Source organism: Folsomia candida, unplaced genomic scaffold, assembly GCF_002217175.1.
Source record: "Folsomia candida strain VU population unplaced genomic scaffold, ASM221717v1 Fcan01_Sc003, whole genome shotgun sequence".
Lineage (NCBI taxonomy): Eukaryota > Metazoa > Arthropoda > Collembola > Entomobryomorpha > Isotomidae > Folsomia > Folsomia candida.
This window is the reverse complement of record NW_019091195.1, coordinates 11,983,970-12,001,308: the sequence shown is the minus strand read 5'-3', so window position 1 is coordinate 12,001,308 and position 17,339 is coordinate 11,983,970. Positions and strand designations below refer to the sequence as shown.

General features: G+C 37.6%; 1 protein-coding gene across 5 annotated transcripts in view; it reads left to right on the top strand.

Annotated features, from left to right (window-relative positions):
• Window positions 1-17,339, top strand: part of LOC110847976 (band 7 protein AGAP004871) — a 29,519-nt gene that overhangs the window by 2,556 nt on the left and 9,624 nt on the right. Inside the window, exon 2 of one of the 5 annotated variants that reach the window (XM_022095051.2) lies at window positions 9,760-9,909. In XM_022095051.2, coding sequence (XP_021950743.1) covers window positions 9,789-9,909 — 121 coding nt within the window. In that variant the 5' untranslated portion in view covers window positions 9,760-9,788. Of the gene's footprint in view, window positions 1-9,726; window positions 9,910-10,730; window positions 11,533-17,134; window positions 17,294-17,339 lie in introns of those variants that run through there. The other 4 variants (XM_035850027.1, XM_022095050.2, XM_022095049.2 and 1 more) reach the window with 4 other exon arrangements.

Here is a 17,339-nt window from a genome sequence, read left to right as displayed (position 1 = left end):
CTGCTCAATTTCTTCAAAGGATGCTTTGTGTTTGTGGGTAGAACAATAGCATTCCTTCCCAATAAGCGAAAGCGGATTCCTCTTCCCGCAAGTGAAAGTCGCCACTTTTGGAACTGATATGCATATTAAATTGGAAACCTTCCTTCCTGTTGGATAATTGTATTTCGCCGTTCTTCTCTGAAATCGATTACTTTCAATTCAATTTCGATCCTTTCGGTTCATGAGACGAGATAAGCAGAGTTTGAGATACGAATAAGGACACGAGTTATGGATGGAGGAAGACGGGAGCAGACGGGATAAGAAAAGAAATGGAACCCTACTCAACCCAAAAAGAAGAAGGTAGATTCTCTGCTTTCAAAACCTAATCTGCAACTAAAGTCCCCTGGGCAGCGCAGAATTGGATGGCGAGGGTCCTATTTTGCTGCCCATGGTGCTATGTGATCCATCCTTCTTGCCACCGCTCCTGTCATCCCCTCATCTTCTTGGTCGTAGGTCTTACAAGCACGATTACACGATATATACCAAGTAAAGAGTTAAAGTTATATGTATTTACATGCATACCGTAAGAAGTCTAGTCAGTCAAGAACTGACAACGCATCATCATCCAATTTGAATTACGATGGTTCTAACGTAATAACACGTAAGCCCAAAGATGAGTCGGTCGTCCGTTTTCATCATTCATCACAATTACCAAGAATGTCTGAACCAACATAACCCAGTTTATCTAGTTAACCCAGTTGACTTACATAAATTCGCCATTGATGATATGTATTTAATAGTCAACTTGAATCCAAGGTGGTCAATATTCTCAGAACTATACCGATTTTCGATATATATATATTTAACTTAATTACCTTTTTGACATGCGCGCAGACACAATCACACTTCTGATAAAAACCTACGCATAGGTTTGACAATTATTTACGTTCCTACAGGCACTTAGAAATAACAAAAAACACTTATGGAAGAAAGACGAATAAACCTACAGTGCAGACTTGATGTAGCCCGAGTCAGGCGTAAATCTGTTTTCAAATTAAAATTTGTAAAACTTCGAATTCTTCAATTACGAGCCTTTAGTAACCCATATACCAAAATTTATCCACTATCATTAAATGTAATCGGCTATCACTAAATTTTTGTTAGTGCACACATTTTTTTCCCTTGGTCACCTGTATCGACTGTGACCATAACTTTGAAACGAGTGTATATTTTTTCTTAAAACTTTCAGGATATTATGTTACCAATATTCAATGTAACATATATAAATTCCAGGTATGCGGGTGACTAGGTTCGTACACATTTGTTGGTGCACACATATTTTTCTCCCTGGTCACCTTATTGGGTCGCCCAATAAGGTCCTCCAGATGAAAATTTTTCTTATTTTACTTTATATTGTTCTATTAGGAGCTATTACCAACATGTCTACCAAATTTCAGCTCGATTTGACGAATTTGAAAAATTGGTATGGGCCACCCCATAGGGTCTATCCAGGTGAAAATGTGTCGAATTTCAATTCATATTCTTCCATTGGTAGTCATTAACAACCTATGTACCAAATTTCAGCTCGATTAGATAAGTTTTAAAAATCGGTACGTGTCACCCCCTATGGTCCCTCGAGATGAAAATTTTTGCAATTTTACTTTGTATTCCTTCATTAGAAACCATTATCAACCTCTGCACCAAATTTCAGCTTTCTACGGCAATTTTGAAAATTTGGTGCATAATACCCCACCCACCTATATGACCCCCACCGGTCAACCACTTGACCGATTTCGCCCATCTTCGAACTTAACTCCTCATTTGACCCATACTACATTTGTGCAAAATCTCAAGTCGATCGGATTAGTTTTACGGCAGTTATCGCAAGACAGACAGACAGACGGACAGACGGACATGACGGGTACATAAGCCCTGACTCGGGCTAAAAACTGGAATGAAGAATGTCTATGATTATAATGCCAAATACGGATCAAAGATTACAGATAATTCACCAGTCACCGGTGACAGGTGAGCAGCGGGATAGCAAAAGGGAGTATCTGCAAAGTGTATAGATTTGTGACCACTTTGGGAGTAAATAAAAATCCAAATTCCAGAGTAATTCATTCTAGCGTCATTTTCATAATATTTGTTTGCAGGCAGTTACAGTTTAATTTAATTACTTGTTTGGCTTGGAGGATCATTATAATTGAGCAAGCAACGTACAAACAGACAGCAGCAGTAACGAAATAAATATTATCACGATTCACCAGCGGCTGGGGTTTTAGGGTTGCATGGGATTTTCGATAATGTAGCTAATTGCGAAATCAGTAAGGACCACCCGTTGTACGTCGAACAGGGAGTTCAGTATCAATTGACTTACCTGCGTGATCACTGTGTTTGGCGTCTGTCCATGGTTATTTGCTATTTGAGTTATTGCTGATGCGATCTAATCATTAAATTAATTGACTTTCGTATACCCGTATCTACGAGGGTTTTGTTTAATGTCTGAATTTGCATGAGCATACTTACTCGTGATATTTCACTGCACAATTCGGATCAATGTAAGTTTTGGTGTTTGAGATATATTGAAACAAAACATGCTTCTTTTAAAGCATTCTAAAGTTTGCAAATTTACTTATATAATAACCATTACCGTTTTGGGAAAGAGCTCAGTTTTCGAAACCAACGGGGTCGTTTGCAACGGCCACACAAACCAACAATTTTAACAATAATTTCAGTTTCTTCCTACAACTATGCATACATACTGATTATGCCTTCATGACAAGTCCATTAATCCGCTTTTGCCTGTCCCATGATCTATCCGCAACCATCGTTTCGTTCCGTTTTCCGTGGCATGAGTTTGTGAGATAGAGGAAGCAAACAAGTTTTAGTAGACTGGTGTGCTTCAAATTGCTTTATGCTCTATGGAACTTTGCAGGAGTAGTGAAAGTGGAGAAAGTGAGACTTGAGATTATATTTAGATACGTTTTTGCATGGAAGCTGCACCCTATGTGAACACGAATCTGCTCATACTGCGTTGTTACGCTCTTGGTTGCAGTTATTACATGTCTGGAGGACACTACATAAGTACATGAACTATCATATGATTAACTTTTACCGTGCTATTGACTAGGCAAAATGTAACCAGAAGGGTGAGAACGGCCCGGAAAGCTGGGGCGGTGTCAGTTGTTTGGTTCATGAATAATTTCATATCTTCTCATCATCTCAAGATGAATTATTCAAAGTTGGAGTTGGAAGGTTATGCGAAATGCGCAATTTGAATTTCATTTTTAAAATAATACTGCTATATTATTACTCAAACAAGGGTGAAAGTAACGCTCATTCTTTTAAACCAAGGGTGACATCATATGGTTCGTAAAAAATGTTACCCATTTTACAATGCTGGTGAATATTCAAGCACTTGAGGAAAATCCTGCAAGACCTTCCTCATTAATTGACAAAATATGTGCAGTAATGAGTCCTGAAGATAATAAAAATAGCTGGGTGTGTAAGTGGCAAATAATCAACATGCTTACGAAAGGCATTTCTCCCATCAGTGTTTCTGGAAAATTACCTGGTTCAAGAGATGAGGTGTGATGATGATAGTAATGCTTCCTGGAAAAAGTTTCCTTCACTATTTCGTCCAATATTTAGTGCCTGAAACTCTAAAATTCAAGGAAAGATATAATTTCAATCCAGCAACTAAAATTGTATCCAAACAAGAAATGTGAGTACAATCGTGTGGGTTGGGTGGAGTGTTTAGTAACAAACAAATTCATGACAGTATTGTCCTCCAGTAACACACAAGTCCAGTCTCAAGTAACCTTCGAGCCACTTCAATCGCTTTACTTGCCTTATTCGCAAAACTCTTACGCTTTTGAGCATAACTTAGAGCAACGTGATATGTAAGTGGCAGACAAACTTTAGCAACACGTGCAGCTCGCTATGCACAGAACAATGCGAGTGAAAGCAACCATGAGCAAGCCTTACAAAACTTTAGGAAAAGGTTTTTTTAGAAAAGATAAAATTTAAAAGGTGCAAAGAAAGCTAATTATATATGATGAGACATAAGAAGCAAAACTACTGTGCGTTGGTAATGGAGAGGGATTGTGGTTTTTAACAAATTCTCTAATTTTTAATTTTACTAAAAGCTTGTTGGCTGTACAACTCAACATCAGTCGAAAAAATGTTGGTAGTTGAACCAAAACATGGTTCCCTAATTGTAACGAGTTAGAGTATAGAATAGACGCACAAAAATGTGATTCTACTTGCAACTAATGTTACAAATCCCAGGACAAATTTAAAAAAAGACTTGATGTGTATATATCTACATATGTTCTTATAATTTTGACAAGTTTATTGATAAGCATATTAATTTCTAGTCTTTAACTAAATTCACCTGATTTTGTTATGGCATACATACAGCTACTGAATTTTGAGAATAAAACATCAAACTCAAATTGATTACCAATATGTCAATCAATGATGTCAAATATACATAAAACAAATTAGTGCAGCACATCAACTAGTACGTATGTTACAAATCTGCAGAAATAACAGATTTAGTAACGATGCAAAACTTTCTATTTTGTAAAATAAGGGGGATTTATTGCTACTGAATTTCAGATTTCATGCGTCACTTCTACATACGTGCCAGAGTTTAGTGCTTTCACGCAATCACCACCATAAAGAAAAGAATCCCTGTGAAAGCTCTACCCTGTAATCCATAAAGGCCTAAGCGCACACCTCTCTGGTTCTCACGACTGAAACGTGTAGACAATTTGGACTATTCAAATATGCTGTTGCTGCCTCTACACACTTTGTAGTAGGTGCGTAGCTTTGTGCCATGATCAACTAACCAAACACCAACTTTTCATTGTTTGCTGCTTTTCTTATCTGAAAGATTTCCTAAAAGTTTTCTTTCAAGTAAGTCGGACGTTTTTTTCCAATCCCATCATGAATCATTTTCATCGCATCTATTGTGAAACTGTATTATTAAATTACGTTGCCAGTCCTTTCCTAGCTACATAAAACTGTGCTATGTATTTATAAAACAGACATGCTCAAAAAAACTGGCGTATTTTCGCTTTCGTCTGCTGAATCCTCTTATAAGGACAATTTTAAAATCATTTAAGAATTTTCATCACTACGTAGCGTTACTATCCGACTAAAGGGTATTTGCGCCTTTTAGATAAATTTTCTCCAAAAAAGAAAGTAGATGAGGCTGTACAACTTTCTGCTTCACGCAAAATTCCTTTCACGCAGACATTTCTTCCACAAGTCCTGCATACCACTCCTCTTATTTAAGATATAGGAGGCTGGGTGATGGAGATGAACGAGCCCGATATAAATAGGTCTGCGTAGATAGTTGGAGAAAGTCGGCAAAGGTGTTCGTGGGGAAAATTCCTTTTGATGGTGCACTTGGGAGCTCGTGTCAAAGGCAAATGGATGGAATCCACAGGAACAAAACTAAATACTTTGATCTTATTGCAGTGATCACGACACGTTCTATTTTGGCTGGAATGTGGTTGAACGTGAAACTCCTGCTTTCGAAAGGTCGAAAGTAACTGCGGTATAGGATTCTGATTGTATTTATGTATGCTAACTGTCGAAACATTTGAGAACCTCACTCAAGTTCTCTGTTTTGTAAACTGGGACTCCAACAAACCAAGGAAAGTTTCCAGTAAAATGATTGATCTTGTAACGCTCGTATTATTTATTAAACGCCTCTTACGCAAACTTTTGTCAGACTGATATGGCTCTACATACGTATGAATGTATGTGCATGTACCCCGTTTGTCAGAAACTGCTGAATTATTGATTTATAAAGCAAGACTGTAGTGTAGTGTAACACTTCTAAATACTAAACAATTGGTCGTTTTAACAATTGATCGAGATAATATGTATATATACGATACGTAATTATTAGTTTCTTCTCTATTTTTGTTGTGTGCAGTAAATTCTACAGTATGAATATTTCTCAACAAACCTTTCAGCCCACTTTTGAATGCTATTTAGAGTACGGCACATGGTTTTGCAACAAACAAGTACCACAATATACAAGCAAAACATGCAAAAATATGTACGTATGTATGTATGCATACATGTGTGCGAACGGTATGTGTGCAGGTATAATGCACAAGGAAAGATAAATAGCCAACCATTTCCGTACTTATCCAAAGTGCAAGCTTGAAGTAAACACGTATAAAAAACCTACAGTGCAGACTCCATATAGCCCGAGTCAGGGACATAGTCCCTGACTCAATAAGCCAGAGCCCGCTTCTAATTTTTTACGAATTGTCCGACATAATATCACCAACTGCCGTGTTGTGGATGGTTAAAAGTCTATTAGTTTCTATTATTTGGTACCAAATTTTTGAATTAGTTACAAACAAATGACCAGTGGGATTCTTTAGGATCCTGAAGTTCTAAGCTGTATGTACATATGTGCTATGCAGCAGTGGTTTTCAGCCTCCATATCAAATTTCAGCTCGATTTAACGATTTTGAAAAATCAGTATGGGTCACTCCATAGGGTCACTCTTGTTGCACTTTGCTCACTTTTAACTTCATATTCTTTAATTAGAAGCCATTAAGTATCATTGTGCCGGATTTCATCTTTTTAAAGCAATTTCTAAAAATCGGTATGGGTCACCCCACAGGGTCGCTCCAGATAAAAATTTTACCAATATGATATCATATTCTTTCATTAAGACCCATTAGCAACCTGTCTACCAAATTTCAGCTTGTTATGACGATTTTGAAAAATCGGTTTGGGTCACCGCCTAGGGTCTCTCAAGATGAAAATTTTTCCACCCTGAAGTTATTTTTTTCTATTAGGAGCCATTAGAAACCACCTCTGTACCAAATTTCAGCTTTCTACCACAATTTTGAAATTTTGGTCCGTAATACCCCACCCACTCCGATGACCCCCACCGGCCAACCACTGGACCGATTTCGCCCATCTTCGAACTCGTTTCCTTCTATCGTGCCGGACAGACAGACAGACAGACGGACGGACGGACATGACGGTTCCATAAGCCCTGACTCGGGCTAAAAACAGTTAGATAGACCACAGAAAAGGAAGCATCAGACACAGTGAAGCTATGTCAAATTTGGACAATTTATTATCAAGCTCTTCGTGAGAATAAGACGTAAGTTGGAAGGGACGGAGGAGGAAATAATTTGTTTGCTATCCACTGAAACCACGAAGACTTAATATCATGCTGCCAAACTTCTTGCCAGAGCCGATTGATTGAATAACAAATAGAGCGAACAAAGTCTACATGGCAGACGGACAGATGCTAGCGAAAAGAAAACGCTTTCTCTCCTTCCTTCCAAAATTACCTCGTAATGCGTACCATGCAACATAACGTAACATACGAAACTAAAAATCCCAAGTTTATATATCAGAATATTTTCTCGCTGGATACACATTTACATATATCCGATTGTGACTACTTTATTATTCGTGCACTACTCAGCTCATTCAAGTGCACTGATGCTGAATTTTGTGATTGCCGACAAATAAATAAAATATGTACTGCAAGCTGCGAAAATTAGACACTGCTTAACATATGTATTTCGAGATGCATTATGGCACAGGATGAGTCTATTAGGACTGAAGGATGGACATTTAAAAAAAATAATAATACAAACTTTGATATCTCTCCGAACAGAGTTTTTGTTAAGTATAATATGGTTCCACCAGATATTCTCAAATTTACCTGTGCATCATGTGCTGTTCAATTACCCTGCTCCATCCAACCATGTATACAAACGTAAAGTCTTTGAAATACTTTGTCGTTCTGGGACTGGCATGTTAAGTCTTTGTGGCTTTCCTGATGCGTAACAATAAATTACACCTTTGTGATTTTATGAATAACGTGATAAAGGTCTCCTCCATAGCGAGAACTTTCCACTCTACTTTCTCTTATGGAAATATTTTCCAAACATTTATGGAGACGATTATTAATTCAGATGAGGTTTATGTTGTTTTTGTTTGTTAATGATATTTATCTTTAGTAATTAATAATTGATTTTGCAATTTCTAATAATTAGCTTGGTATAAATTCAGTAAATCTTCACTAATCGTCATTCCTGGCATATTCATACATGCATACGTAATAAGAAGTTTGGATTACCCGTGGTCCGTAATGAATTATAAGGTATGTATAGCTATATATATATGTGTAGCCTTCAAATCATGAAAGAGTATGCAAATATGTAGAAGAAATACAACAGAAACAGTTCTGGAACTTGCTTAATTTTCTTTCCTTGGATGTTGTGCATTTTCCACAACGCAAATCGACAATTAAAATGATTAGTGAAAATAGTTATTTGGAAAGGGGAAAATTATTAACCACAATTTGACATTCTTGACACCGTTAGTTTACGTGTCGACCAATTTCATCATGGATTTGGGGGTTAATTTAGTTGCCTTGCTTTCGACAACTTCCACAAATGACAAAGGTGGCCACACAAAAGGAATATTGTTGACGGCCTTCATTATTGGATTACGAGGATTAAATTGGTTATGAATGACTAAACACCAAAGTAAACCAAAGCGAAGTCCAGGAGCAGATTCTACTACTTGGTGGTTCGCAGATAATGGAGGTGGACCACGTATTTACTGCTGAGCCGGATCGATACTGCGAATCGTTTAGGGGAATACCGAATTTCTAAATTGATAACTGCGAGAGTTGAAGTTGAGCAACAACTGAACTGTCGCAAATCATTTACCGGACGGACTGGCTAAAGGGCTGACCCGGGCAGTTGTGCATTTTGAGGGGAGCGAGCGGCCGAGGTAGCACTCTGCGAATAAAAAAGAAGACAACAATTTTGTGTCCACTTTCCTCCGCTCCAAACTTATTTCCAGACGGGGAAAATTTACGGCTCTCACCACAGGATTTCTGAAACTTCTTGAGAGAAGTCGACTCTCTCAGGAATTCAACAATTGACCTGCCTGTCACCACTCTCTCCCCGTGAAAGTTTCCCACAATTTCCGCTCCTCGAACGTAGACAGCATACATATATACATCTATTTATAAGCATGTGATTAATCACCTAACCCTCGCAGTATCTAATATAATTGTAATCGAATTATTTTGACTCAATTTAGTTTTCCTTTGTATCAATGAAAACGTAGGAGGAATAATAATCTTTCAAAGTGTTTACAATTCACGCAGTGCTTCCGGTATGAATGCGTAAAGATTGTGAAGATTCCAGTTATATATGATTCTGAAATGCGAAATAGTTAGATTACGTCATGTGAATTATGAATTTTCCATGGGTCGGTCCCAACTACATTTTTGCAGTTTCCTTCGTCTAACTATAAATATTGTAGACTGAGGAAGAGTTTAGAGCTTTTTTGAGATGCCTTTACACATACGGTTGACGGTGGTGAGCAGATGCTATATAAACATCCAGCTAAAATAAATAAACAATTCCACGTTTACATTACACAAATGAAATAGTTTGAACCATTCAAGATCTCCATCTCTTTGAATATTGTCTTCCATCAAACACTTACAAGTACTTGTACAAGCGTCTTGGACGTGAAATGTGAAAGTTACCGTGTATTCCAAGAGTATACCTGTGCACAGTTCCTATATGTGCATGGCCAATATATAGAAAAGGAAGTTGACAGACTGAAGAAAGCTCTGGAACAGAGACTTTGTTAAGTTTGAGAGATCTCACTTTCTCCTTCGTTGTTGAGAGTTATTTCGTCCCAGAGTTTAAAATAGTCATAAAATTAGGGAAATTGTAATGGATTTCTTAGGTGCTCCTCGTCCCGACGTCCCATTCCCCATGGCGGAGATGACGGAACTTCCTGCAGGAGGAGGTCCGAAGACAGGGGGGGCTAATCTCGGCCCACCACCACCAACTGCTCAAAGACGCTCAGTAACTGGATATGATGCCACGGAAGATGGTGAGTCAAAACTTATGTTTTCTTTGGATAAGATTTCCTTTGTCATATTTACCTATAGTGAAATAAGTAAGTATGCAGTTTCTTAAATTTTGGTGGTAGCCAGCAGACCGCTACACACATATCCTATTGGTGTTGGAAAGTGGATAGTTTTATCAGATTCAAAATAAAAGCTCCATAAGCATCAACGATTTGGTGAGCCATTGTGTAACCAGAAATTTCTCCGACGTGGGTATAGAGTGACCTAAAAGTTTTTAGCAGCAGCTTTTGAGTGGAGTCAGGCAGGAGTGAGTAGTGCAGAAGAGGAAGGGAAAGCTGCGGGGAAAGCAATTGCCATCAACTATTCAGCATCCATTGTACAAAATTGACTCGTGCTGCTTCAAGCTCCCATCAAGATACCATTTCTGCTCCCACACCGTTGCAACACGATTGAGAACTTTCATTCATTACTTTCACTATCTTACTTATCAGCGATAGTAATTGAATGCCATCACTGCGAGGCCTGTGTCTCTGCTTCTAATTCATTTCCATTTAATTAGCCATTTGGGTGCAACTTTAGCGCTTCCATTTGGCATGATTAAACTATCTATTGGAGTAATTGGTAGCATATCTATGTAAATGAGGTGAGGTTTAAACACAATGTACTCTAGTGGCAATGGACCGAGTCTGAAGCATAAATATTTGCATGACACGAGAGAAACGGGCTGTTTATAAATTCTAATGAGGAGATTTATTTAACTAACAAAATCCAACAACAACCTTTAACGCACAAGGAACGAAAAGCATTATGTAGATACTGGGATGCTGGAGCAATTATTTATTTATACACGGTACGCTATTTGCTACTTACTTGTTGTAGTAAGAGACACCATCTCATTTCCAACTGGAATAAAGTGAATAAAGTGGGCAGAACCTGTGGCAGAACCTTTACAACTGGCTGCAGTGTTTTTATGTGCGTATTAAGTACGTGAATCATTCCCCTGATTAAACGATTGTTTGTGGACGATTTTAATTTGCTCTGGATAGGCAATAGAATAACGTCGCACAAAACAGATCAAATCAAGGTGTGCTCTCTTTAGTTTAGGGCCTAAAATCAAACTAGACAGTGTGTCATGCAAAATTAAAATTACAATAAAAGAAGAGGCGCAATAAGAGAGGTGCATGTGTTGTTTACTTTTTGTTGTGACATTAGTCGTTGATTGCTCGTTAATCTGTGTGGATTAAAGGATGTGAACGGATTTAAATTTAACTCGTATTATAATTTAGCTGGTGTGTGCGGATACTTCATAACAGAATTTAACATTTTATTCGAGCACCAATTTTCTATATTTTCTTGTGCTACGTGGGACTATTGGTAAACAAGAGTTTAGAGACACTTCACACAGTCTCAAGTACAAAGTTCGTGGGGGATGGATAAGCCTGGTGAAAATGGTTCTGCCGAAAGTTCTCCAGGAACTTCCGCTAAGGCGGTGGAGACTTTGCTCTTAACGACGGCTGCGGCCCCACCGCCTAAGCCGAAGGTGGTGGTGTTGGACAAGAGCGTCCCCAAAAGGGGAGAGGACGCCGCGAGGCCGCTGGCAGTCAGCCATAGTCGGGACGCCATGTACACGTCGGGAACGGCCAGCTGTAAGCGACACACAATAAGCACGTTTATTCATCAGACTGCCACCAGGCTTAACGATATTTAGCTCATCTTCAGCCGACACAAATGGCCACAAACTCTCAGGCCACATATGCCAGTTAAATTTAAATCTGTTTGTGGTTATGTATTTGTAAAGGAATCAAATCTTGTTTGAACTCTGCATTTATTTACCTGGTGACTGGAAAGATAAACCAATGGTCGTGAGAAAAACTGAATATGCATTGCAAACCCATAATTCCATAGGAAAGTAAAATTCTTTAAATGTCCTTGAAGTTGGTATGCACTGGCCATGCTATTTAACCAGTCGTGCTAACCAGCTCATATCATGTCATGTATGCATAATATGCCAACTCTCAGTCATAATATTATGAAAGTTGGGATAACTCTTCACATTGCAGTATATTCAAACAAGGACGCATCATCATTTTATCATAGAGCATAAATAGATGGATATATAATTGAGATGGTAATAGGGTTTGGGAGTGACTAATTACGTGATAAATATATTTGTGTGTTGGTTAGTCTGTGGTTTTGCGGTTATTTACTATGTTGAACACAAAATAGATAACATTATTGAGTACAAATCTACGTACATAACTATTGTGACTATCTTCACAATTTACTATTTATAATTTGAATTCTTTGAGGCTGTTTTTCATAGTTTGACTGCTTTCGTTGTTAAACTGAAGTTGTATGTTGGGTGAGATCTTATCTAATCTTTGTCCTCATTCTGCCAAGCAGACATCACAGAAAAAAATGCATACCGCAATTCTTCTTCAAACAGATAGTTACAACGTCTTATCTCTTGATGTTCACAAAATGTGTTTCTGATTCATTAACCCCTGATGAGTTAGCAACAGCCAAATCTGCATAGATCGACCGTTTTATCTCTCGTGTTTACTATTAGGCACTCTAATTGTGGCAACAAGAGGAGATACGCATACCCTTCCTTCCATAGATGAGACGATGAACATGGACTTATTCAGAACCCTTCAGATTATGTTCGTCTTCTTGTTTTCATTTAATTTCTTACCGAGCTGCAGACTACCCAACCACCAGCAAGGAAAAGAAAATAATTATATCTGGTATACTCGCATGCTTCGTTCCGAGCCCATTGTTCTTAATGATCTTTCCTTTTCTTTGATGTTCAAATGACTCGAATTGAGAATTTAGTGAAAGCGCTCTGTTGAGAGAGATGCGCCCACAACAAGAGCCAGAGGCTAATGAGTTCTGTAATGCAATTAGGTTACGATTACTTTGACACTTCTCTGCTCAAGAAATTGGTTGAGGATAGAAACCGGAGTACCAAATTCGTAAATTGTAGAAAATCACCCACCAACTTGTAGAAAAGGTTCCCATATTTTATAGCTGCTTAATTGATTTGATTATTAATGTTAAATTAAAATGAAAATTGCTGTCATGTTACATTCGTGTATTATATTAACGTGTCGTGTACTAGGACAATCTGTAAGCGTCATTATCATTGTCCGTACGTACATATTCTCTCCCTATCTATCTCATGTACGTTTCAGCGTGGCTGTAAAATAAGGTCGTGACCATCTCATTCGAAAACGATATTAAACAGCCAGGAAAAGTATGCATCCATGCATTGTACATACTCCAATACACCAAACTGCTTACTTTGTTAGGCCATGTTTTTAGTGTAATTAAAGGTGATGGATCCCAAACCACTTAACATCATTATCACAGAGCCAAAAGAGACCGGTTGGGTGTGGTCCACATGTTAATTTATTGTTGACTTAACGTCACATGCACAATATCGACTTTGAATGTTACCGATAATCAACGTCATTTGTGTATGAGAGTTGGAGATCGGGAGCCTGCATGTTTCAAACATACATGTTCGTGAGTATAATAATAGCATCATCTGGCGAACAACTGATTTATCTATTAATCGATTCGCCAAGTTCTCCTATAAAAAGTGATGCAGAACTTTTGTTAATTAACTAAGTAACACATACCTACATTACATGTTTATGAGAAGCACAAGATGATTACTTTGATAAATAATTGATTCGTCCATTTTGTTCAGATTTAGTATTGTTTTAGCTTCAGGTTTGTAACTTGATAAACTGGGAAAGTGGGTAGCATTTCTGGACTTTCATTTGATCACCTGACCTAATCTCATAACGCGAATTGTGGATATACATATCTACATAGGTATGCTTTCTCCTAACAGTAATTTTACGTACGTAGGTATAAACTATGTAGAGAGAAAGTTTGCTTTGTGTCTCATGATTTACCATGAAGAGGGCATTATTATTGAGTTCAAGAATAACATTTTTAACGTAGTTTTATTTTGCTCAAGCTTCCAAGAAATAACTGTTCTCTTCATCAAGAAAGTACAGGAAAATTAAAATTAAAAATAGGATCGGCGCTCTTTTTAAAAGTATTCACGATAGCATAAATTCTGTCCATATAAGATTGATATTCATGGCTGTATCCCTGTTGAGTGGATTTACTTTTCTGAATGAGCAGTCCTTCCATAAATTTTTGATGAAAATATCGGAACACACAAGACTTGCTGAGTCAAATTGGATCTGATGACTTTGACACTCTTTGATGTGTTTTTCTATTGCGGATTTTTCAGCTATGTTTCTCATATATCTTTTATGCTTTCTTTGATATCTCTGCAGGCTTCTCCTATGTAGTGGAACTTGTAGGAACATGGAATTTTGTACACTCCGTTGTTAGCTGTCAGTTTTAGCTTTTTGGTTGCAAATCATTTGTTCTATTTTTGCACCAGGTAGGTATCCAAATTCGCGTCTCATGCACAGGTTTGTTGTGAGGATAATTGTTTTTATTATTGATGTTTCCGATATCAAATTAATTTAACTATTCAAATATTACGAATATTACTAACATAATATTCCAAATGTTCTTTTGAATGAAAAAGCATATTGATGTCGTGAGTAAGATTTATGAGCTACAAAAAATGTAAGAAGAGATTTTCATATGGTTGGAATTTGAATAGACATAAAATTTTATGCAAACTTTCTCCCATGGTATCAAAAGGAAGACGACATGATAATTGCATTTTTTGTCTAAATGTTACATATTACGTAAGAAGGCGTTTAATTAATGACGAAATGAGCATGAGATAAAATACTTTTTCATGCTTAAATCGTGCCTTGTGTTCTTTCCGTCCTTTATCACAACATGTGGCAGTCTTCCAAACGAAATAATGTTAGTAGATATTTCGTTGTTGAGTTTAGTTTACAGAAAATTAGCACTAAAAAATAATATCAACAACACGTCGGCGGCATAAGAGATTAAGAATTCTTTAAAATATTTTTTACTCGGAATTTAGTTTACTTGTACCTATGTCGATATGCCAGGAATAATTTTGCAACCCTCTTCTGGTCTGGTCTAGGGCGACAAAAAAGTAACCCGAGCAGTCACGGTTAATTAAATTTGTTATAAACTAAATGAACATAGAATCCCAACAGCTCAGAAGGAAAGGAAGCCAACCAAAAGACTGTCAAGTGTCAGGACTTCAGCTATGCTTACAATGATGCTGGTCCAACTGAATCTTAGCTCTGGTTGTTCATTTTGGTTCAGCAAACTGGAACAGAACAAGCTTAAATTGATGAGATAATCCAATCAGGAGGGAAACAGTCTAAAATTGCATGAAGAAAGCAAAAGATGTCATTCACTCGTAATGATACTTTATTGACTTTTTCTTATCTTGTGCCAAGAAAGTTTTTGATTGATCAGGTTCAAAATTAAAGTCGACTAGGATTGATATTCAATTCTGCTGTTGATTGACGATACGCCCGCGCACTTTACCACACATACTTAGCCTGGATTTCTTGCAAGAATGTATAAAATATGTGCGGATTTCTTGATCTTGATTGAAAGTCGAATCTTTTTTTTTACTTGGGTCATAAAAACTTTCTGTTGCAAATTGCATGCCACAAGGTGAGATCAACTAAAATGTACTATGTCAAATTCCTGCTGTTGGTGACATCCAATTTTTATATATCCTTGACAAATTGTGTTATGGATGGGTTGACTATTTAAATTTCGACCTCTTTCGTCGTGTGTCACAAATTTTTCGAATAATTTTATCTAGAACTTCTGATAGTGTTCCATAAGTAACTCCATTGGTACTTCCCAGCAATATCTAATGTCTCTATCTAGCGTGTCTCATGGTGGCAGTAAGCCATACATACTTACTGCATCCACACAACTTTATGGTAAAATCGAATATCCATTAAAAACTGAACTGCCGTGTTCGACGCAAAGTAATTTAGTTTCGAAAAGGTCACTCTCATAACCCTTCGTGGCAGGCATGGATAGCTTGAGTAAGAAAGTATGTGAAAATTCTATTGTGCAAAACGTGGTTCGTAAAATACGAGTGAAAAGCAAGAAATCGTAAATCCATTGTAAATATACGTACACACATTTTATAAGGAAATTCCTGTTCGCACGATGTCTGTTCCAACAACCTCACCGCAAGAAGAGTGAAACGTGGCTTGGTTTACTTTTTTATCCAATCTGCTCTGAATCTGCAGTGACGCGGAGATGTAGTTTGAATTGTACTCACTCTGTGTTGGTTGACACATCTCACTTTATTTCGCCAGTCTATCCCTTCGTCTCAAGCTTCTTTCGTTCCTGCTGTGATTACATCGAGAAGAAGGAGGAGACCGAGAGAGAGATGAGATCCGGAATCGGTGGATTGGTTTGACTTGCTATCGTTAGTGCTGCTATAATAGAAAGAATGGAAGGGCTTTGCCTGGGATGTAGTTAAGCTGGTCCATATGGGTGGTATTATTACAAAGACATATGGTTTCTCGGTTGAATAAGTACACTATTAAGCCAGAACTATTACTTCATCATTATGCTCCAAATCTTCTCGGTTCTCCTTTAGCCCCACCTCACATTTTTTCGCCCGAACCAGGGCTTATTTAATGGCGATCTCCGTCGGTCCGTCGCTTTATCTAATCGACTTGAGATATTGTACGCATTTTGAGTAGGCCAAAATATCATTCGAGTTGGAAAAGGGAGGATCGGCCCTAGTGATGTCAAAACTCAATTCCATAATTCAATTATGATGAGTACTATAACACTTTGTACGTTGAACATATGAGGAAAATGATACACGAAAATTTCCACGTGATTGTAAAATACTGATGGACCCAAAGAGGGTGAAGCTCCCTGGTTTTTGAAAGTAAGAAAGAGGCAAAGAAAATTACTGCTCTGCTCGGGCTGTGTCAAGTCTGGCTGAATGTTTTATATTATTGTCTCACAATAAATCTTTGTCTTTCAAGTTCTTCCTCAGAATAGAATTAACGCAACAACTCGCTGGCTATATTTAATGAACTTGGAAACGATGTCATTATTCTTGTCCTCATCCTCTGGAGTTTGTTCCGTTTATTGCTTTTGCGGCACAGAGTTCGCCTTTGCCCTATATCAATGGGAGAATCATAAGATGTCTCATTACCAAACCTCCGCTGATTTAAGTTGCATCAGTATCAGTTTTATGCAGCTCACTTCTTGAAGCAGCATGCCAATCGAACGAGATTAAAGAAATCCGCCCTTTAAGAACCAATTTCTGCATTCTCTCGTCTATGAGGGTGTAAAAAGGAGTGATTTTTGAAGTGCATATACTTTGAACTCTTAACGATATATGTATTTACGGATGTACATATAATAGAGCAAGTATATACATACACATATACATAGTTATTCTGGCATTGTCTCCCCATTCTCTCCTCGTCGGTAAGAATTGTTATCTGATCTGATGAAAATCTCTTAAAACCGAGTA